Source organism: Otolemur garnettii, unplaced genomic scaffold, assembly GCF_000181295.1.
Source record: "Otolemur garnettii isolate 467f Iridium unplaced genomic scaffold, OtoGar3 scaffold00357, whole genome shotgun sequence".
NCBI classification, from domain to species: Eukaryota; Metazoa; Chordata; class Mammalia; order Primates; family Galagidae; genus Otolemur; species Otolemur garnettii.
Window position 1 is genome coordinate 103,458 of NW_003852752.1, and position 23,071 is coordinate 126,528.

Sequence of the window (23,071 nt, forward strand, 5' to 3'; positions counted from 1 at the left end):
CAGTGGGAATTGTAACAGAATTGCATGGTAACTATGACAAAAGTATCTAAAATTTAAGGGAAGTAAAATCTTTTCTTGCTTATAAATTTTCCTTTTAACTAATGTTACTTAAGTGTCTATGGTCTGCAAATTATTATTATCACTTGGATCAAAAAAAAAGAAACAACAACAATAAAACTATTCTTTCAGAATTATCAACTCTGCCTTCTAACCACCCACTGGATTTTCACAGCAAATCTCCTCACTCTATCTTCTCAGTGCTCTTCCTTCCCTGGTATGCCCTTCCAGGTCAAAAATTATTTTGAAGAAAATTTTATATACGGAAGAACCAAGATCAGATAACTATAATTTTATGCTATATATATAAATATAAACAGAATCAAATATTACAGATGATATTGTATTAGTCTCCCTTTACTTATTTCTTGATTTGAAACAAGAAAATGTAATAGTTTGAAGCTCAGGCTTTGGAGTAAGTCTGAATTTCAAAACTGCATTATTAAATATTATGTGTATTTAAAACAATATCTCTTTACTCCCATTTCCACTCTTATGAAATAAAAGAATATGTGCATGATGGGATTGGTGGGATAAATAAATAAGACACACACTTGAAGTACTTAGAAGACCTCTTAAGATACTGTAGACATGAAGAAGTATTAATCCTTATGAATTTAGTCTCTTCATTGTCATCACCTGACAGTTTTTTCAGACATATTTTCAGTTCAAATTTCAGTCATTACTGCTGATCTTATTACACATAACCAAATAGATTAAGATTTTTCTGGGCCTGATTTTCATTTGCTCTTCACCTCTGAAATATCTCTTCTCTTGCAGGATAGTCTTCCCTCTTTGGGTCACATGCTTGACCTAGCAAAGGCAATCAAAATTCATTGATCTATATCCTCTGGCAATGATTCACATTTTGCACATGCCTCAAGGAACTTATGTCGAGTTTAGCATATTATATTCAAAAAACAGTCTTGATGGGATACTTTAATAAGACAAATTCAACTTTAGATGGGCTAGATAAGGAGATCTGAATCATTGATCATACTCTGGAAAGAGTCCGTAGTATAGAGATGAGGAGATGGAGACAAAATAAACCATATGCCAATAACTTTGGTTGGAACTATCTTTGATTAAGCAGAGAAACTAAACTATCTTCAAAATATCAGAATTGTAGAAAGCAGAAATATGGCATGAGACTGGAGAAGAGGGAAATATATGGCTAATTGGTTACTCTGACATTTTTAACTTTTGTTTTTATGATGGTTCATGGAGCTTATTATATTACTGAATGCAGCTAATTCATTCAATGAAAAATAAGAGTATTGTGAATAAAACAATAATTTGTCATGAATCAGGTATTATGATTATTTTAAGCCCATGCACCAGAGGGCCTGCAGGGTCTGAAAGAAAGAAAAGAAAGAGGGAGGAGTCAATGGGGTAGGGAGAGAGAGAGAGAAAGAGAGAGAGAGAGATTCAATAAATTTAAGAAAGAAAGAAAAGGAAAGGAGGAAGGAAGGAAAGGAGGGAGGGAGGGAAAACATTGCAGAAGAGAGGAATAGAAAGAAAGAAAATAATCATTTCTCAGCCTTTTGGCTAAGATCAAGTGTAGTACCTGTTCTTATCAGTTTAAAAAGAAAGAAAATACATATGTTACTTTGCTTTGAAATGGAGTTTATGGACATTCAGAATGGTATTGAGCTTAAACTGCATATAAATGCATATAATCTCACTGCTCTGTTATTTTTGGGTTTTCAGGTTTCAAATGATAGGTGAGACTGATTTCCGTGAATGTGAAGCAGATGGATGGTCCAATGATATTCCTGTATGTGAAGGTAGATGTAAACTTGATTTACAAGGACACTGAAATACCTAAAATATCTAAGACTTTTAAAATGTCTCCCATTAAAATACCCTTAGAAGTCTCTAATTAAATATTTCTCATTTAATTTATCTCTTGGCTTTTCATCTAATACAGGTGGGAATCTAGTCTTTTTGTTACAACCTTGTTTAATATTTCAGTAAGCAAATATGACTATAGCCTGTTTTGACACAATAATGAAAATATTAGACATTAAAATCATAAAACTCATTTTTCTTTCCTTTTGGCTTCTCATGACTAGAAATGCATATATTATCTCTAGCTTAATGAAGACTGGAATTTCAGCTTTATCAATGAAGAAACACTCACCCAGTAACCACCCTACTGTAGGGATCTGTTGCAACAGCTGTGGTAGAGAACATGAATGAGATATCCCCTCCCCATTCCTCACCAATGGAGGTCATCCTGTGATCTCAGCTTCATTGCAAAGGCATGAAACAAAAGAGAGCTCTGATATACATATTGCAGTTTTTGGCCGGGGCTGGGTTTGAGCCCACCACCTCTGGCATATGGGGCTGGTGCCCTACTCCTTCGAGCCACAAGCGCCGCCCAGCTCTGATATTTTTTGCTGAGTGAGAATGAGAAAAATAGAACTCATATTTCCAAGTTTTGAGCTTATTATCCAAATCTCTAGTCAAAATAGTTCTAGTTCTGGGGTGGCTCCTGTGGCTCAATGAGTAGGGCACCGGCCCCATATACCAGAGGTGGTGGGTTCAAACCTGGCACTGGCCAAAAACTGCAAAAAAAAAAAAAAAAAAAAAATAGTCCTAGTTCTATGGTGAGTGCTAACTGGGGGATAGTGGAGAAAATGTCATAATCATTCAAAAATTCTGTCGGTGAAAGGAAATGGAGGACTTTTCACCTATGGAAGTGAAAGGAATATGTAAGTGAAAGGAAGGAGTTAATATTCTAGGGAACATCTGCAGCAAAGTCACCCAGATGCTTGTTAAAAATTGAAATTTTGAGTTATTAAAAGAGATCTACTAAATCAATATCTTTGAGGTGATAGGGCAGTGAGATGGCCCAAGAAGTTTCATTTTAACAAGTATCTGGGGTCATTCTATGGTAAAATCAAATTTGAATACTATAATCTTGGAGAAATTAGAAAATATTAGGTAAAACCAAAAGAAGTACTCAAATTATTTTGAACCCTATCAACGAGGATAGAAAATTAAGGATGATTTCTCTATTAAAGTAAATATGACTTTAATTACATAAAGATTGCTTTTATATCTTTTAAGACTGTAATGTTACATTATTCTGCAGAGTATATGGAAAATTTCCACTTAATTACCCAAGCTTCATATTTCTTAATTATTTAAGAAATGCTGTTACTATAAAATTACAAACTAGTATTCAAAGTAATAAATTTCTTTGCTCACTTCCACAGAAAAGAATTAGAGATAAAAATATTACTTTTTTTAGTTGTTTCTTAGCAGTGTTTATCTTTTGTCAACAGGTATATCAAATGCTTCTAAAATCCACTTAAATAATTTCTTCCAATCTTGTCTTGCTAAAGATTTTATTCATATACACAATTTTTTTCATGATAAACCTTTTAAATTCTATTAGGAAAAAAGTTATTTTTATTTTTCAGTTGTTAAGTGTTTGCCAGTGAGAGACCCAAAGAATGGAAGACTTATCAGTAGTGCAAAAGACCCAGACCAGGAATATTCTTATGGACAAGCAGTACATTTTGAATGTAATGCAGGCTTTAAGCTTGATGGACCTAAAGAAATACATTGTTCAGAAAATGGTTTTTGGAGTGCAGAAACACCAAAATGTGTGGGTAAGATACATTTACTATTTGTTTGTTTGTTTGAATATTTTTAGTTTTTCTTATAAAAATTGCATTTTAAAACAATGTTCATTAGAATGATGAAAATAAAAAAAGAGAATACAAATAATACTACTAATAGCTATTGTTCTTTGACTTTTCAGTAATGGCCATTCTAATAGGGGTAATGTGGTATTTCATTGTAGTTTTAATTTGCATTGACTTAACACTTAGTGAGCATTTTTGTTGTTGTTGTTGAGCATTTATTCATTTTCCTTCAAGATTTTTCTATCTTCTTTTAAAAAAACTTTCGTTCATAACTGTTGCTCTATTTTTGATAAGGTTGTTTGTTTTTCTTGCTGATTTGTTTGTGTTCTTTGTAGATTCTGGATATATGCCCTTTGTTTGATGTATAGTTGGCAATTATTTTCTCTAATTTTATAGGTTGTCTGTTCACTCTGTTGATTATTTCCTTTGCTTTTCAGAAGCTTTTTATTTTAATTAAGCTCCAATTATTTATTTTTATGTTTACTGAATTTGCTTTTGAGATCTTAGTCATACATTCTTTGCCTAGGCTAATGTCTGGAGTTTTTGCTTTGCTTTCTTCTAGAATTTTTGTGAGTTCATGCCTTATATTTAAAGTCTTTTTATTTGTCTTAAATTAATTTTTATGTATGGTAGAAGATAGAGGTACTACTTCATTCTTCTGCATGTGGTCATCCAATTTTCCCATTACTATTTATTGAATAGGGCTTCCTTTCCCAAGTGTATATTGTTGTCTGCTTTGTTGAAGATCAGTTGTCATAACTATGTGGTTTTATTTCTGGGCTCTCTATTCTGTTCCTCTGGTTTATATCTCTACTTTTATCCAGTACTATGCTGCAAAGTTAAAAGCATTCCCCCTAAGAATTGGAACAAGACAAAAAAGTTTCCAGTGTCACCACTTCTACTCAACATAATGTTGGAAGTCCTAGGCAGAGCTATCTGGCAAGAGAAAGAAATAAAGCGCATCCAAATCAGGAAAGAAGAGTTTAAACTATCCCTGTTTACTATGATATGATCTTATATCTAGAAAACCCCAAAGATTTCACCAAAAGACTCCTACAATTGATAAATAAATTCAACAGAGTCTGACGTTATTAAAATCACATAAATCAGTAGCATTTATAGCATATATGCTAATAACAGTCAAATCAGGGACTCTATATGATTTTCAATAACTATACTGAAACTAAAATAGCTCAGAATATACTTAACCAAGGAGGTGAAATATCTCTACAAGGAGAACTACAAAACACTGATGAAAGAAGTCAGTGATGACACAAATGACACAAATGAAAAAACATCCCCTACTCATGGATTGGCAGAATCAACGTTGTTAAAATGTCCATACTGCCGAAAGCAATTTCCAGATTCATTGCAATCCCCATTAAAATATCAACATGATATTTCACAGTTCTAAAAAAAAAAAACAAACCCTGAAATTCATTTAAAATCAAAAAAGAGGCCCAAACAGCCAAGGCAATCTCAAGCAAAAGGAACAAATCCAAAAGCATCACATGACCTGACTTTAAATTATACTACAAGGAGTTCTTTCAATCACACACTAGTTCTTCACGTTAAAAACTTAATAGTTTTATTCAACATAGCAAATACCATATACTTTAGAGGTTCATAGATGGAGTTTGCATTCTTACAACTAGATTTCTGTGGTTTGTGAAAATTCCTGGAATGAATGGTATCTTAGTTAAGTCTTAAAGAAAGAACAAAGATTTATTTATTTTAATTGAAAATGAGAACACATGCATACTAGTCAGAGGAAGTTCATGGAAAGGAAAGTGGAAAGACAGGGAGGCGTACAGGAGTGTGAAGTCCCACTGATCCTTGTTCATTGTTCATAAGGCCTTTAGTGTAGGATGCCAGGAGAGGATAAGTCAGAGAAGTACTGAGGAGAGGCCAGTACTGGGTGCTGGGTACTACCATGCTGAAGAACTTGACTTTTATTTAGACTGATTTGGAAATCAATGAAGGATTTCGAGTGGAAGAATGAGGTGATCACTTTAAAGATCACTAAATTATACACATGGAAATGGATTTAAAAAGTGGGAGAACAGGATTTGGGAAAAAAGTTACTATTGCCACAATCCTGTAAAAAATATTTGAGAGAAGTGATGTCAAAGATGATGGCTATTTTCTTTCTTCAGAAATCCTGGATAAATAGTAAAGGCACAAAAGCAGATCACTTATTTTTCAGAGATGGAATGACAATGAATTAAATGAATTTCTTTGACAAAGTATTCGATTGATAATTAGTGTTTTGTTAATATCTAGACAATGCATTTTTTTTCAGGTCACTCAGTGAAAATACTTATCAAAATAACCCTATATTAATAATTCAATTTCACATATATATTTGATGAATGTTACTGCCTACCAGTTATTTCAAGAGGACTAATTTATCCTCAAACTAAATAAAATTAGAAACATAATTTTAATTAGGATTTTAACTTCCTTCAAAAATAAATATTAATAATAACAAATAAATTGCCAAGCAGTCACATCAAAACAGAACTTTTGTTTGTTCTAGATAATTTACCTCTGGAAACAAAAATACATTTTATATGATTGTATCTTTGTCACAATCCATTAATTTGTAGAAACATTTTCAAATTTAGTCCCTTCTTTTCAGAAATTTCCTGCAAACCACCAGAAGTCAGGAATGGATATGCATTATCTAATAAGAATATTTATAGAGAGAATGAACGATTTCAATATAAATGCAACCAAGGATTTGAATACAGTGCAAGAGGAGATGCTGTATGCACTAAAGTTGGATGGAGTTCAGAGCCTTCATGTGAAGGTAATGTTTTTATTTTCTCTTTTGTTATATATATTTCAATTTTTTAAATGAATATAATTCTTTTCATTAAACAAGTTATTTTTCTCAAAGATAGGGTACTAATTTTCATAGGAATTGACTTTTCAAAAGATCATATATCAGAGAATTTTATGTGTGTAAGGTCCTTTCAGATCCTCTTACTCTGAAGATAGACATTAAACAGGGTCAGAAAATTGCAGTATCTGTTAAAATAGTTAAAAGTCAAAAATTATGTCTAGAGCAGATTCAGGGCTATGGCTTTCTAATTCCTAGTAAAATGCAATTCTCAAACAGATTGAACGTCCAATACCCTAAGTATTTGAAATTATATCACTATTTTAATAATATTTTTAAATAAACTACAATAATACCAACAGATGTGGAAACCTTAATTAACAATGAAATTAAGTGAAAGGAAATGGAAATTTTCATTAACAATAAGTTTAGGGGCAGTGCCTGTGGCTCAGTGGGTAGGGCGATGGCCACATATACTGAGGGTGGCGGGTTCAAACCCAGCTGGCCAAACTGCAACAAAAAAATAGCTAGGTTTGTGTTGGGCACCTGTAGTCCCAGCTGAGGCAAGAGAATTGCCTAAGGAGGCTGAGGCAAGAGAATCGCCTAAGCCCAGGAGTTGGAGGTTGCTGTGAGCTATGTGAAGCCACGGCACTCTACCAAGGGCGATAAAGTGAGACTCTGTCTCTACAAAAAAAAAAAAAAAAAAAAAACACACAATAAATTTAGAATGAATCAATAGTAGGAGGGAACCCTAACTTTCAGGTTTCATTATGGAAGGATGTTATATGGAGCCAAAGAGTTAATCTCAACTATATTTTTGCCCACCAAAAAATACATCTAGAATATTGTGTTGTACTTAGTCTAATTTTAAAAGGGATGGTGTCAAAGTATCATGGCCTAGAATAGAGAATATAGATAATCACAGAGTTTAAGAAATTATGCCATAAGAAGAATAGCTAGAAGATAACAGCTGTAGTGTGCTAATAGCTACCTTGAGATACTCGAAACATTTCTGAAAAGGAGTAAGTTAGCTTTTGATGAGGGCTGCTGTGACAAAGGAAACAAGAAACAGTTATCGTATGTAGTCTAGTAACCTTCTGATAGGATGAATTGTACAGATACTGCCATCCTGTAGTGGGGAGGAAGAGTTGAACTCTTAAGAGCCCGCTATACTTTAATTCCTCTGATTTGTAATTATATGTATAAACCTCGCTTTTGTTTTACAAAATTAGAGTTAATTTTGGGCCTATTTGATCCCAAAAGTAGTTCCTTGGAAGACATTAGTGATCTCTACTTTTAGGCACTGGTAAGAAAATGTTTTAGAAAAAAAGATTAATGAACACATGGAAAGATAACCCACATTAGATTCGGGTTTGACTGATAGTCTCTAGAGTCCAGCAGTTTGTCTTCACGACATTCAGGTTCTGAAGCAAAGGAAGTGTCTGCACAAGGGTTCTAGAATTAATATCCACCATATGTTTATCTCCAGAGACCCACTCAGATAGTTAATTTATCCATCCAATCATTAAAATGTAAATTATAAACAACTTATTTTATATCAGAGTTAGGTGGCTTGAAAAGGTCAGGAGACCATGGCCACTTAGTGTGGAAAGTGAATAGGAAGTAAAGCAGTGGTTTACAGATGGATTTCAGGCAATGCAGAATGTCCACCAAGCCTTTTATTACAAAACACAATGTAACATCAATATATATTGTTATATAACTTTTCTCCAATGCTAAAAATGCATAGTATTTCATTAGAAAGGGAATATTGCAGATTGAACCATATTGAGATATAGCAGAGTTGATGGTGAGCAGTTAATTAGGACAGACCAAGTCAAATAATGGTAAACTAGAGGTTGCAGGTCAAATACTGCCCCCTTCAGCTGGAGCACAGCTATGCCTATCTGTCTATGTATTGTTACAGTTACTTTGTGCTATAATGACATAGTTGCAACAGAGACCTTCTATCCAGGCGGCTAATGCCTATAATCCTAGCACTCTATAAAGATGAAGTGGGCGGACTGCTTGAGCTCAGGAGTTCGAGACCAGCCTGAACAACAGTGAGACCCCATCTCTACTAAAAATAGAAAAACTAGCCAGGGGTGGTGGCACAGGCCTGTAGTTCCAGGTACTCAGGAAGCTGAAGCAAAAGGATCACTTGAGCCCAAAAGTATGGGGTTACTGTGAGGTATGACCCCACAGCATTCTGGCCTGGGGCAATAGAGTGAGACTGTCTAAAAAAAAATAAAAAGAAAGAAAAGAAAGAAACAAAGAAAATATTTTCCAAACACTCTACTAGGTTATACCATTATAGTGAGAATAATGTATTGTAATATCTCAATATCTTAATAAACTAAAGTTTATTTCCGGTTCATGTTCTCTTCCCCAATATAGGTCAGAAGGGACTCTACTCATTGTATTAGTAGTAAGAATCAAATGAGAGGCATTGTCTTTTCAGGTCCTTCTTCAATCACTACAGCTATAAGAAAGGTATCATAAAGGAATGTTAAAACTACCTCCCTAAAGTGAAAGATATTACTTACACTTTTATTACATTCCCCTATTTAATCATATGGCCACATTTTCTTCAAAGGGAAAGGAATGTAATCTTATCAATTGTCTGGAGGGAGGAGACCCTGAACATTCCAAAAAAGTTCTTATGAAAATGACAGAAACCAAAGAAGTAGCAGGAAGAAAGTGGGAGGAGTCGATGTTAAATATGACGAGGTCATTGCCAGATGTGAATTATCACAAAGTATGAGCTGACTTAATAGAAAGAGTGATTAAGAGCCCAGGAGGCACAAATTTATAAGAACAATGCACAAAGGGAAGGGGAACATGAGAATTACAGCAGGAGTGATATGTTGTGTTCATTTTAATGCCATTTTATACTAGGATAAAGACAGTTAAGTAGCATACGCCTTTTACATTTTTGTAGTCTTCATTAATTTAATGAATACTGATTTCTAAATTATCCAAATATCACTTTTTTCCAGAAGTGTCATGTAATCCTCCTTATATTCCCAATGGTATCTTCTCACCTGTGAGGATTAAACACAGAACTGGAGATGAAATCAGGTATGAGTGTAAAAACGGTTTTCAGCCTGCAACTCATGTAAATACAGCAACATGCACGAGTGGTGGCTGGTCACCTCCTCCAAGATGCACCTGTAAGTTCCATTCTTATTCTGACTCCCTTCTTAATTCTCAGATAGCTTTCTCTTAAACACATAAAATATACGGACACAGTAAAGCCAAAGATTTGTCTTGTGTGTATAAAGTAAAGCTTTTAGAAGCAGTCTTCACTATGCAAAGTAACCAATTTTAAATAGTATGAAAACAGTATAGTAAAGTAAAAACAATTTTTTCCTACTCCAAATTAAAAAATGGGTGTGTTCATGAATGTATGTTTCTCTAATTAATAAATACTTCCAAATACTGGGTAAAAATAGTGCCATTTAACACATAGTAAATGAACTTTTTTTCAGTAGCAAATTTGCTGAAAAATATGGTTGCTTAAAAGAGCAAACTTTTATTATAGCAGTTTCTATGGGTTAGGTGTTTGAGAGGAGCTTAAACCTGTATCTGGGAATCAGACTGTCTCCTTGTGTTACAGTCAGGACAGGAGCCCAGGCTCCAGTCATCAGAAGGCTTCCTGGGCAGGAGGATCTGTTCCTACCAGACTCAGTCACATGGCTGTTGTCAGGAGGCCTCAGTTTCTTACCACATGGTCTTCTTCATGGATTGATGGGATGGCAGCTAATTCTCTCTGGAGCTACAGATTGGAGAGTATAGGAATCTTTGTAGATAACATTTATTATTTACTCCAGCCATCTCTACTCTTTATAAGTGAGATGCTAATCCCAGCACATATCCCAGGGGAGAAAAATTAGACTCCACTATTTGCTAAATACTTGTCCAGTTTCCTACAACTATCATATGTAGCAAAATGCCATTTAAGTTAACAGAGCATTTTATTTCAGGGATGTTTCCTTTTCCCTTTTTCCTGTTTTTTCTTTTTTTTTTTTTTCCAACTCTACAGTCACATTACTTTTCCTTCTATCTCAACAGTTTAATGGTTCAGGGGAAATGCAGTACACTATTGGAATGATATTGGTGGTGATAATACTGAATCTGCCTTAGAAAAGGTTCATCATTCAAAGAGACTCCTATTGCTAGGATGAATCAATTAAGATAAAGTTCACCAGTGATTTGAATAAAATTCTGGACTTGTGTCAAGGAAATTAGAGTTCACACATGCTAGCAACAGTTAAGAAATTAGTGACTATTTTAATCAATATTAAGATCAACTTGAGTCAAACTATGATGGAACCACCATAACTGCTGTGATACTACAACTTACTTTGGGAGAAGTGTAAGAAGTGGAATGAGAATGCTGTAAGTCCTGCCATGCTCAATGCTGACCAGACCCCACGAGAAATATTATATTTGCTCTAGGGAAGCACTTGTAAAAGGGGCAAAGACAAATGCAGATATGCTCAACCAGACAGAATAGTGAAGGAATTCAAGACTGTGGTAATAAAAATACCTACTTTTAATTATGCCTCCTTCTTTGTATCCTTTTAAAAGAAATCTCGATGGACCATTTTATTCTATCAATATGTGCACTCTGTGAAACACCATAATAAGGTGAATATTTGTTTTGAAATCCACCACTAAGTTTTACATCTCTGTCCTACAGATTAATAGGGAAGTTAATTGAGTTCTTAAAGACATAGTTCCTGCAAATCCAAAGACTCTAACTCGCCTAATGCAGGAAATGATACACGTCTTGATAGATGATGGTGAAATATGTACAGTCCTGTGGTAAATATAAAACTATCCAAATCTTTAAAAAGCATTAGAGAGTAATGTTGAATGTTACTTAAAATAAATGAGACTAAACAAATATTTTAATTTCAACATTAGAAGCTTGAAATAAGTGGGGATAGAATTGTTCAATATAAAATAAATGGTCTGCTGGCCCAGAAGTTACACCTAAGAAGTATCACTCAGTAGTCTTTCTCAAAGAAGATGTTTAGTAAATCCAAAATTCGAAGGTTATAATCCACATAAGTGTGTAGAGACTAGGGAAATTTCTCTAATTACACAAAACAGAAACCGAACTACTGTATTTAATAAATGTAAAGAACATGATAAAGAAATTTGATGTGTGTATATGCATGTTGAAATTCTTTTTTAAAAATTCTTTTAAACATATCATATGTAGTTTACTGAAATAGAATCAGAACTTGCAGCCAAAGCTTAAAACTATTCTGGTATTAAAAGTACTAGATTATCAGTAAGTAATCCCATACAGAGTTGAATTTTGAAAAATATTACATATAAACCTATTAATACAAGAAACAATATAGCACTTGAATATACTTGTCAAAATTAGTCAACCTATATTTAAAAAATACCCATTAAGTGTAAAAATATTATGTCTTCGAAATATTATGTTCATTAAGACTATTTTATGACATTAAAAATATTTTGTTCTCCAGGTAAAATTAGAAATAGACAAACAAACAAACAAAAAAAGAAATAGACAAACAAATGTTTAACATAATTTTTACTATTTGGATATTAAGAAATATTCCTATTCTTCTGGTTAAATAAAGAAGGGAAAACATGCTCTGGTGACTTGTTATATAGTATCATCAAAGGAAAATTTGTGTATTTCTCTATGTTTCTTACGTCGTCTTCAATAAATAAAAAAAAATATCCTAGTGAATTTAATCAAAAAAGAAACACAAACAAATAAAAATCTATCTTCCTATAGTGGATTGGTCTGAAAACAAAAGGCAGAACTCTGATTTCTGATGAAAATGGCAAGGAAAGACAGAAAATGGCAAGGAAAAACTGGGTGGTAAAATTAGCATGTAGGCTCATATATTCAGCCAGGATCAGAGTTAATGTACTCAAGGGGAGTATGTATAGTAAGTAAGTCTGTACAGTTTTCTTCCTGGAGAGCGTTCATAGAAATGTATTCATCATATGACTCACAAGACAAAGTTTCCCCTTCATTTAGAAAGTCCTTTTCAACTATCTCAGGTGTCTGAGTTCCTCAACTGTTTTGTGACCTAGAAACCTTAATGGAATGAGTGTACCTACCTATGCTAATAAGAGGAATATAACTGATTGGTCAAAAATTTCATCCTTTAAGGTGATTGTTCATTAGATAAAATGTTACTTACACTCCTTTTTTTATTTTTTATTGCAAGTGAAACCTTGTGATTTTCCACAAATAAAACATGGACAACTATATGATGAGGGTAAATATAGACCATACTTTCCAGTAGCTATTGGAAAACGTTTCTACTATCACTGTCACCATAATTTTGTGACTCCTTCACGACATCATTGGGAGTACATTCACTGCACACAAGAAGGATGGTCACCAGCAAAACCATGCCGCAGTAAGTAAATCTCCTTACAACTATGTGTAAAACTTCCAAAACGTGGAGCGACGAGAGCTTCTAAGTGACTATAATTAAGTCTTATATGACAGAAGAAAGGCTAAGGAAGAGTCGTCTAGGAATAGACCAAAACATGACTTTTCCATTATGAAGAGCTCTTCACTAAAACCACATGAAAAATACATACAGAGACTTCCCAAGAATATCTGTACAATCTGTACATATTGAATAATGATCTCTTTACACAAACATTTGGTATTAGCTTGAGTTTTTCTTAAGGTATACAGTATTGTTGGATATTTATGCAGTCTTCTTTAAATATCTGAATTTTAAATTGCTGTTTTGACCAAATTTATGTTTCTCATTTACTGTTATTTACTTCTCATTTTTGTGGCCTTTAGGACAATGTACTTTTAATTATTTGGAAAATGGACAATATCCATATTATGGAAGAACATATATAGAGGGTGAATCTGTACGAGTCAGTTGCAATTCTGGCTACAGTCTTCCCAATGGGCAGACCAAACTTACTTGTACAGAGACTGGCTGGCTCCCTCCTCCCAAATGCATCCGTGTCCGTAAGTAAACTGCTTTGAGACCCCAGTATGTTTATAATTTTCTAAGGCTCATCTATATTGACAAATATATGGCAAAATGTATATATCAACTTCTTGTTTTGCCAATAGACATGTTTGTTTTATTTTTTTTATGTACATAAGTTGATACACAAATTTTTCTTTCTTTTTTTTTTTTTTTTTGAGACAAAGTCTCACTATGTCACCCTCAGTAGAGGGCTGTGGGGTCACAGCTCACAGCAACCTCAAACTCTTAGGCTTAAGCGATTCTCTTGCCTCACCCTCCCAAGTAGCTGGGCCTACAGCCGCCCACAACAATGCCTGGCTATTTTTTTGTTGTACTTGTCACTGTTGTTTAGCAGGTCCAGGGCCAGGTTCAAACCTGCCAGCTGTGGCAACTGTGACCGGCACTCTAGCTGCTGAGCCACAGGCACTGAGCCAATACACAAATTTCTTAAAAATGGGTAGCAAAATAAATGTGCCCTATCAGTAAATATTGTTAAGAATACAGTAAAAGAATTTGACATAATATTGTTGATGACTTATCTCTAAAGTCTGACAAGTAAATTCCCAAACTTGCCACCATGTCCTTATATTGGCAGCACTGTGTAAACAGCTCCAGAAGGTTTCATACCCCTGGCATGTCAGTCTCTCCCAGCCGTGTTTGTGTTGATGTGTGGCAGTGTCTTGCTGAGTGGTGTTTGTTATGTTGTGTGTTTTGTGTGCTGTTATCACAACGTAGGAGCTTGAATTAGAGCAAAGAACAAACATTAAACTTCTTATTAAATTTGGCAAAAGAGGAAGAGAAATCAAGGACATGTTAACCGAAGGGGATAACACCATGAAGAAAATGGCCATGTATCAATGGATTAAATGTTTTTCCAATAGGAAAGAAAGCATCACTGATGAAGAGAGGGCAGGGCAGCCCATAACAAGGAGCACTGAGAAAAACACTGCAAAAATTCATTGACGTTTATATGTAACATTTTCATATTTATAAATTGAGTGCCTATACAGTGTTATAACATTGTACTATTAATTTACATTTTTTATAGGTAATTGGGATTAGCATGTATGTTTATGGTTTACTTAGTATTTAATTATTATAATCCATAAAATGCAGTTTGATGTATTAAGGAGGTTTTGATACTTATTTGCTGGAATCTTAGTAATTGTGAATATCAATTCTATCAAATACATTTGATACAAGTGCATTTGTTACTGGGGCTAGGATTATTTTCTTTAATACTTATTTTGAATATAAATTGTTCATTTTACTAAAATTCATCAATCGTTTTACATAACTGTTGTTTCTATTGAAGGGAAGAATTCTTTCTTAAAAACCTATGGATGTTGTATGTATTCTGTTGTAAAAAGTTACTGTATTTTCTTGTTCTATATTTTGAATTCATTTTATGTTCAGTTAATTCATGATTATAACTATATTTCTTTTTTTAATAGGGCTCAGGAAACTTTCTCAAATATTGTTCAGTAAAGGCACAATAAAAGGTTTTCTATTCGGTTCCAGATGTCTATGTCTGTATTTTTGTGCCTATATATATATATTGTTCGAGAAAAGCACAATAAAAGATATATATATGTGTGTGTATACATATATATATATATATATATAAAACGGCTATTATTCTAAATACTCTATATTATACTAATAGAAGATAATTTTTCAACTAGTGCTCCAATAACTTGCTATCTTAATTAATATAGGTTTATAAGAAGTTTAAATATCTAATCATCACCTTTCACCCTAATTTTTTCCCTTATCAATCTCTCTTTTGAGTCTGGCCATTCAAAGTCTGATGATACCATTATTTCTATTCTTTTCTTGGTAGACTTATTAAAAAGAGGTTAATGTTAGTTTGTAGCATTAATAAGGTTTTTTTGTATTTTTGGTTTTATTTTTATTGTTGGGGATTTATTGAGGGTACAAAGAACCAGTTTACATAGATTTTATGTGTTAGGTAAAGTCCCTCTTATAATTGGGTCCCATCTCCAAAAGTTGTATCACATACCTTAACCCCCACCCCCCTCCTTTCCTCTCTCCACTCTCCATTTCTCCGACCCTCCACTTTGTACTACATCATTAATTGTCCTCATATTAGAATAGAATTGAGTACTTAGGATTCTTGCTTCTCCATCCTTGTGATGCTTTACTAAGAATAATGTGTTCTACTTCCATCCAGGTTAATATAAAATATGCAGAAATCTCCTTTTTAAATGGCTGACTAGTATTCCATGGTGTACATATACTATAGCTTGTTAATCTATTCCTGGATCGGTGGGCATTTAGGCTATTTCCACATTTTGGTGATTGTAAATTGAGCTGCGATAAACCATCTACTACAAGTGTCCTTATGATAAAAGGATTTTTTTCCTTCTGGGTAGATGCCCAATATTGGGATTGCAAGATCAAATGGGAGGTCTAGTTTGAGTTCTTTAAGGGTTCTCCATTCTTCCTTCCAAAAAGGTTGTATCAGTTTGCAGTCCCACCAGCCGTGTAAAAGTGTTCTCTTCTTTCCACACCCATACCAGCATCTGCAGCTTTGAGATTTTGTGATGTGGGCCATTCATGCTGAGGTTAGATGATATTTCAGGGTGGCTTTGATTTGCATTTCTCTGATTATTAGGTATGATAAGCATTATTTCATCCATTTGTTAGCCATTCGTCTATCGTCTTTGGAGAAGATTCTAATCATCTCTCTTGCTCGTTGACATAAGGGACTGTTGGCTTTTTTCATGTAGCTTAATTTGAGTTCTCTGTAGATCCTAGTTATCAAGCTTTTGTCCGATTCATAATATGCAACTATCTTTCCTATTGTGTACATTGTTTGTTTGCTTTGGTTGTTGTCTTCTTTGCTGTACAAAAGCTTTTCAGTTTAATTAAGTCCCATTTGTTTATTTTTGTTATTGTTGAAATTGCCACTGAAGTCTTCTTCTTAAAGTCTTTCCCCAGGCTGATATCTTCAGGTGTTTTTCCCATGCTTTCGTTGAGGATTTTTATTGTTTCATGCCTTAAACTTAGGCCTTTTATACATCTCGAATCAATTTTTGTGAGTGGAGAAAGGTGTGGGTCAAATTTCAGTCTTTTACATATGGATATCCAGTTCTCCCAGCACCATGTATTGAATAGGGATTCTTGTGTGATTTATCAAAGATCAGGTGGCTGTAAAATGTTAGTTTCCTCGTTTTCTATTCAGTGCCAGATGTCTATGTCTGTATTTTTGTGCCTATACCTTGGTGTTTTAATCACTATGGCCTTGTAGTACAGCCTAAATTCTGGTAGGCTGATGCCCCAGCTTTCTTTATATTACTAAGAACTGATTGCTTGGGGAAGTATAGATATTTTAACAATGTTGATTCTTCCCAGCCATGAGCATGGTATGCTCTTCCATTTGTTAATATCCTTTGCTATTTCTTTTTTTTCTGCTATTTCTTTTCTTACGGTTTCATAATTTTCTTTATAGAGGTCCTTCACCTCTCTTGTTAGGTATATCTCCAGGTATTTCATTTTCTTTGAAAATACTGTGAAGGGAATTGTGCCCTTGATGAGCTTCTCATCCTGTCTGTTAATGATGTATACAAAGGTGACTGATTTGTGGACATTGATTTTATGTCCTGAGACATTACCATATTTTTTTTTTATCATTTCCAGGAGACCTGTGGTTGAATCTTTGGGGTTCTCTAGGTATAAAATCATATCATGAGCAAAGAGGGAGAGTTTGACCTCCTCTGTTCCCATGCAGATGCCCTTTATTTCCTTCTCTTGCCTGGTTGTATTGGTTAGAACTTTCAGCACTATGTTGAATACTAGTGGAGATAGAGAACAACCTTGTCTGGTTCTAGTTCTAAGTGGAAAAACTTTCAGTTTTACTCCATTCAGTAAAATATTAGCTGTGGCTTTTTCATAGATGGCTTTGATCATTTAAGAAATGTGCCACCTATGCCTATACTCTTCATTCTAATTAGAAAAGGATGCTGAATTTTCTCAAATGCTTTTTCTCCATCTATTGAGAGGATCCTATGGTTCTGGTTTTTGTTTCTGTTGCCTGGGGAATTATGTTTAAGGACTTGCCTATGTTAAACCAGCCTTGCATCCCTGGGATGAAACCTACTTGCTCATGACATATGACTTTTTTGATAAGAAGCTGTAGTCTGTTGGCTAGGATTTTGTTGAGAATTTTTGGATCTATATTCATTAGTGAAATTGATCTTAAGTTATCTTTTTTTAGTTGGATCTTTTCTTGGTTTTGGTATCAGGGTGATGTTCACTGTGTAGAGCATGTTGGGGGAAGATTCCTTACTCCTCAATATTTTGGAATGATTTCTGCAGCATGGGAATAAGCTGTTCTTTGAAGGTTTGATAGAATTCTGGTGCAAAGCCATCTGAACCCAGGCATTGTTTTCATTAGGAGATTTTTAATTGTTTCTTTGATCTAAGTGCTTGAAATAGGTCTATTCAGGATATCTATTTCTTCTTGGTTAAGTCTAGGGAGAGGGTGTGATTCCAGATATTGATCTATTTCCTTCACACTGTCAAACTTCTGGGCATGAGTTTCTTTCTTTTCTTTTTTTTCTTTTCTTTCTTTCTTTTTTTTTTTTTGAGACAGAATCTCACTATGTCACCTTTGGTAGAGATTGTGGCATCACAGCTCACACCAAACTCAAACTCTGGACTTAAGTGATTCTCTTGCCTCAGCCTCTGGAGTAGCTGGGACTACAGACACCTGCTATTTTTTTTGTTGCAGCTGTCATTGTTGTTTAACAGGCCCAGCTATTTTTTTTGTTGCAGCTGTCATTGTTGTTTAACAGGCCCAGATTGGGCTCAACCGCCAGCCTTGGTGTAGTGGCTGGTGCCTTACTAAGTTACAGGTGCCAAGCCGAGTTGCTTGTAGTATTCAGAGATGATCTCTTGTATCTCTGTGGTATTTGTTGTTATTTACCCTTTATCATTTCTAATTGAGGTTACCAGAGATTTTACATTTCTATTTCTAGATGGTCTGGCCAAAGGTTTGCTATTTTATTTATTTTTTCAAAAACAAACTCTGTGTTTTGTTAATTTTCTGAATGATTCTTCTGTTTTCAATTTCATTAATCTCTGAGTTCATTTGGGATATTTCTTTTTTTCTGGTGTGTTTAGGCTTCAATTGTTCTTCTTTTTCCAATTCCATAAGGTGGTTTGTGAGTTTGTTGATGCACTCTCTTACTGTTTTTTGGATGTAGGCATCTATTTTTTTTTTTTTTTTTTGAGACAGAGCCTCAAGCTGTCACCCTGGGTAGAGTGCCATGGCTTCACTGCTCACAGCAACCTCCAACTCCTAGGCTCAAGCGAGTCTCCTGCCTCAGCCTCCCAAGTAGCTGGGACCACAGGCACCCGCCACAATGCCTGGCTATTTTTTGGTTACAGCCATTATTGTTGTTTGGCGGGTCCAGACTGGATTCAAACCCACCACCTTAGGTGTATGTGGCTGGCGCCTTAGCCGCTTGAGCCACAGGCTCCGAGCCGGATGTAGGCATCTAAAGCAATACATTTTCCTCTCGAGACTGCTTTTACTATATCCCATAGGTTTTGGTAGCTTGTGTCTACAATGTTGTTATGCTCAAGGAAGTTAATGATTTTCTATTTTATCTCTATCTCTTCCTGCATCCAATTGTCATTCAGCATAATGTTGTTTAATTTCCATGCCTTTGTGTGGGGTTGAACGTTTTTGTTGGAGTTGAGTTCTACCTTTAGTGTCTGGGGGTCTGAGAAGATACAAAGTAAAATTTTAATTCTTTTGATTCTGTTGAGGTTTGTTTTATGTCATAGAATATGATCATTTGGGGGGATGTTCCATGGGCCGATGAGAAGAATGTATAATCTTTAGCTTTGGAATGGAATGTTCTATATACATCTATCAAGTACAGTTGTTCTAGGGTCACATTTATGTCCTTTGTATCTTTTAGTTTCTGTTTATAGGATTTGTCCAGCTCTGTAAGAGGATTGGTAAAGTTCCCTGTTATCATGGTGTTATAGGATACCATAATACTTACACCAATTAAGGTCTGTTTCAGGAATCTGGAAGCATTTAAGTTGGGTGCATAAATATTTAGAATTAAAATGTTTTCTTGTTGTATTTTTCCCTTGACCAATATGAAATGCTTATCTTTGTCTTTTTTTACTTTAGTTGCTTTAAATTCACTTGTATCTGAAAATAAGATTGCATCCCCTCTCTTCTTCTGAATTTTGTTTGCCTGAAAATTTGTATTCCATTCCTTAACTCTGAGTTTTAATTTGTCCTTTGAGACGAGGTGTCTTTCCTGTAGACAGCACATGGATGGCTTGTGTTTTTTTATCCAATCAGTCAGTCTATGCCTCTTCAGTGGGAAATTCAAGCTATTAACATTTATTAAGGTAATTGGTAAGTGTGGTGGCATTCTATTCATCTTATATTGTGAACATCCATTGCTTAGTTTTATCTCTTGTGTCATTGTGGATATCCTTTAGTTACTGCATGCTTGCTTTACTGGTGGACCATTGTGATGGTCAGTGTGTAAAATAAGTCTAAGTATTTTCTGTATAGCTGGTCTTGTTGTGGGAAACTTTCTCAATGTTTGCATATTAGTAAAAATTTGGTTTTTCCATCAATTTTAAAGCTTATTTTAAGAGGATATAGAATTCTGAGCTGAAAATTATTTTATTTAAGTAGATTAAAGGTAGATGACCATTGCCTTTTGGCCTGAAAAGTTTCATTTGAGAAGTCTGCAGTCACCCTGATGGATTTGCCCAAGTAGGTCAAATGGTACTTATTCCTTGCAGTTTTCAAAATCTTTTCTTTTATCTTGACTTTGAGCAGGTTCATGAAAATGTGTCTTGGAGGAGCTCAATTTGAGTTGAGATGACCTGGGTCCAATATCCCTCTGAAAGGAGTGTATTAGAATCTTTGGTGATATTTGGGAAATTTTCATGTGTAATATTCTCTAGTATGGTTTCCATTCCTCTGGAGCATTCTTCTTCCCCTTCTCGGATACCTATAACTTGTATGTATGAACCCTTCATGAAGTCCCATAATTCTATCAGTAAACATTTTGCTTTCTCTCTCTTTTGTTCTGACTCTTTATCTATCTGACTTAACTCAAGAGCTTTGTCCTTTCCCTCTTTTGTCTGCATGGTCTAATCTGTTATTAATAATTTCTACTGCAACTTTAAGTTCCCTAGTTGACTGCTTCAATTCCTTTAGCTGTGCTATCTCCTTTCTATAGTCTTCATATCATTCATCTCTTATTTGATTCTATTTTTGGGTTTCCTTTTGGTTATTTTCCACTTCCTCAGCAGTTTCCTTCATTGTTTTTATCTTCCATATTTTAAATTCCCTTTCTGTCATTTCTAACAGTTCTTTATAGGTGGAATCCTCTGCAGTAGCTACCTCATGGTCCCTTGTGGGTGTTACTCTGGTCTGGTATTTCATGTTGTCAGGATTTTTCTGCTATTTCTTCCTCATGAGTATGTTCTTCTGTTTGTTTCCTTGCCCTAATTTTTCTTTTACTTCTTCTTGCTCTTTAAGTTACTGTACCTCTGACCTAAGGTGTTGATGTGTCCTTTTGGGCCAGGAATAAAAGGATGAGAAGATTGAAGAGCAAGAAGGGAAAATAGTTTTAAAAAAAAAAGAGAGCGAGAAGGAAAGGGGATGAGTAAAAGGGAAATGGAAGATTGACAAGAAGAAGAGAGGTACAGAAAGAGGAAGATAGGAGTAATAGAGGTATACAGTAGGGTACTTTGCCCCACACCTTAAAATCCCCCAACCTCTGGGGGTGCTGGGTTGGCTGGTTCCCTTGATATCCGAAGCTCTTTGCTAGCCTGAGCAGACACCATACTCCACTTCCACCAAATAGAGAAGAAAAACAAAAATACTATAAATCAAACCAAAATAAACAAAAAACTTACAGGATAAAATTGGGGGGAAAAACAAATAATGAGGCTGAAAAACTAGCAAAAATGAAGTTCTTATTATTAAAGAACGCAACAATGAGAAATTATATTTACATGAGGAAAATGAAGAATAAAAGAAAAAAATCTAGGGGGAAATGTTGAAATAAATAAAAAAGAAAGAAAATAAATAAAAACAAAGCAATATATATATATATATATCTTGCTGAATATTGCCTGGGCAATAGGTAATCTTCTGGGGTATGAGATGCTAATCACAATGCTCCTACAGCTGTATATGATGGAGACTGAAAGCCTCTGCTGACTTCTTTGCCCCCAAACTCCATAGGGTTGAGAGCCTGAATCTCTCCTCAGCCCCCTTAAACAAACACATGAAACTGTGACCCTTGCATAAGCAGAGGCTGTCCCAGGAAAGCGTGAGTCTCTAGGATCTCTCCTGACGTGGCTGCCCGCTTACGAGGTATGCCAAAATTAGCCTCATGCTATGCCTCTGAGGGCCAAGGCTGCACAGCAACTCTCCTCCTGCTGAACAGTGAAATCTCTGCTCTTCCCCAGTGTCTCAGTCCTGGCTTCTGGGCATTGTTCAAAGTCACTTGCACACTCAACCAAGGCCTCCAAAGGTAATTCAACCAAGTGCCCAAGTCTAAAAAAATAAAACAACTCACACGGAAGGCCTTCCCTGTGTGTAATCTTGCTGCTGCTATAGCTACAGCCACCACAGCCTTAGACCAAATACAATCACTTGCCACTTCACCACTGCTTCTGTCCTTCTCTTGGGGTCCAGAGGCCTCCTCTGCTTCCCAGTATCACCAGAGGGATGTTTGTGGGAAGACCCCACAAGCCAGAGGTGCCTGGAGCTCTCTCTCCCCAATCTCATCGCACTCCGTTGCAAAGAAGCTCTTACTCAGCAGCCATCTTACTCTACCTCCACCTAGTAAGTTTGTTGATTCATCCAAATAGTTGAATCTATTGGCATGTCATTGTTCACAATGTTCCTTTTTTCAAAAAAACATATATAAGAACCATAATGATGCAATTTCTGTCATTGCTGATATGGTCAAGTTGTCATCTCATTTTTCTTTCCTGATTAATTCTTTCGAAAAGTTTATCAATTTTACTTTTCTTTCTTTCATTTCTTTTATTTTTTAATTTTTTAGACAAAGTCTCACTATGTTGCCCTCAGTAGAGTGCTGTGGCATCACAGCTCACAGCAACCTCAAACTCATGGGCCCAAGCTATTCTCTTGCCTCAGCCTCCCAAGTAGTTGGGACTAAAAGCACCTGCCACAATGCCCAGCCATTTCTTTGCTGCAGGTGTCATTGTTTATTGTAGTTGGCCCAGGCTGGGTTCAAACCCATTAACCTTGGTGTGTGTGGCCGATGCCCCACCCACTGAGCTATGGATGCTGCCTTACTTTACTTTCTTTATTAAATCATAGCTGTGTACATTAATGTGTTTATGGGTACAATGTGCTGATTTGATATACAATGCAGGATACTTCCATCTAACTGATTAACATAACCATCTATTCATTTACTTGTTGTGGTAAGACGTTTATACTCTAGTCT

General features: G+C 35.1%; 1 protein-coding gene and 1 pseudogene across 4 annotated transcripts in view; both read left to right on the plus strand.

Moving 5' to 3' along the window:
- The window catches only part of CFH (complement factor H), a 167,828-nt gene that overhangs the window by 17,735 nt on the left and 127,022 nt on the right, over positions 1-23,071 (plus strand). For 3 of the 4 annotated variants that reach the window (XM_023509099.1, XM_023509100.1, XM_012813937.2), the window contains exons 4-9: positions 1,768-1,844; positions 3,489-3,680; positions 6,358-6,528; positions 9,561-9,734; positions 12,792-12,986; positions 13,388-13,564. In XM_023509099.1, coding sequence (XP_023364867.1) covers positions 1,768-1,844; positions 3,489-3,680; positions 6,358-6,528; positions 9,561-9,734; positions 12,792-12,986; positions 13,388-13,564 — 986 coding nt within the window. Of the gene's footprint in view, positions 1-1,767; positions 1,845-3,488; positions 3,681-6,357; positions 6,529-9,560; positions 9,735-12,791; positions 12,987-13,387; positions 13,565-14,449; positions 15,091-23,071 lie in introns of those variants that run through there. The other variant, XM_023509101.1, reaches the window with a different exon arrangement.
- On the plus strand, positions 1,586-1,697 carry LOC111722772 (annotated as a pseudogene).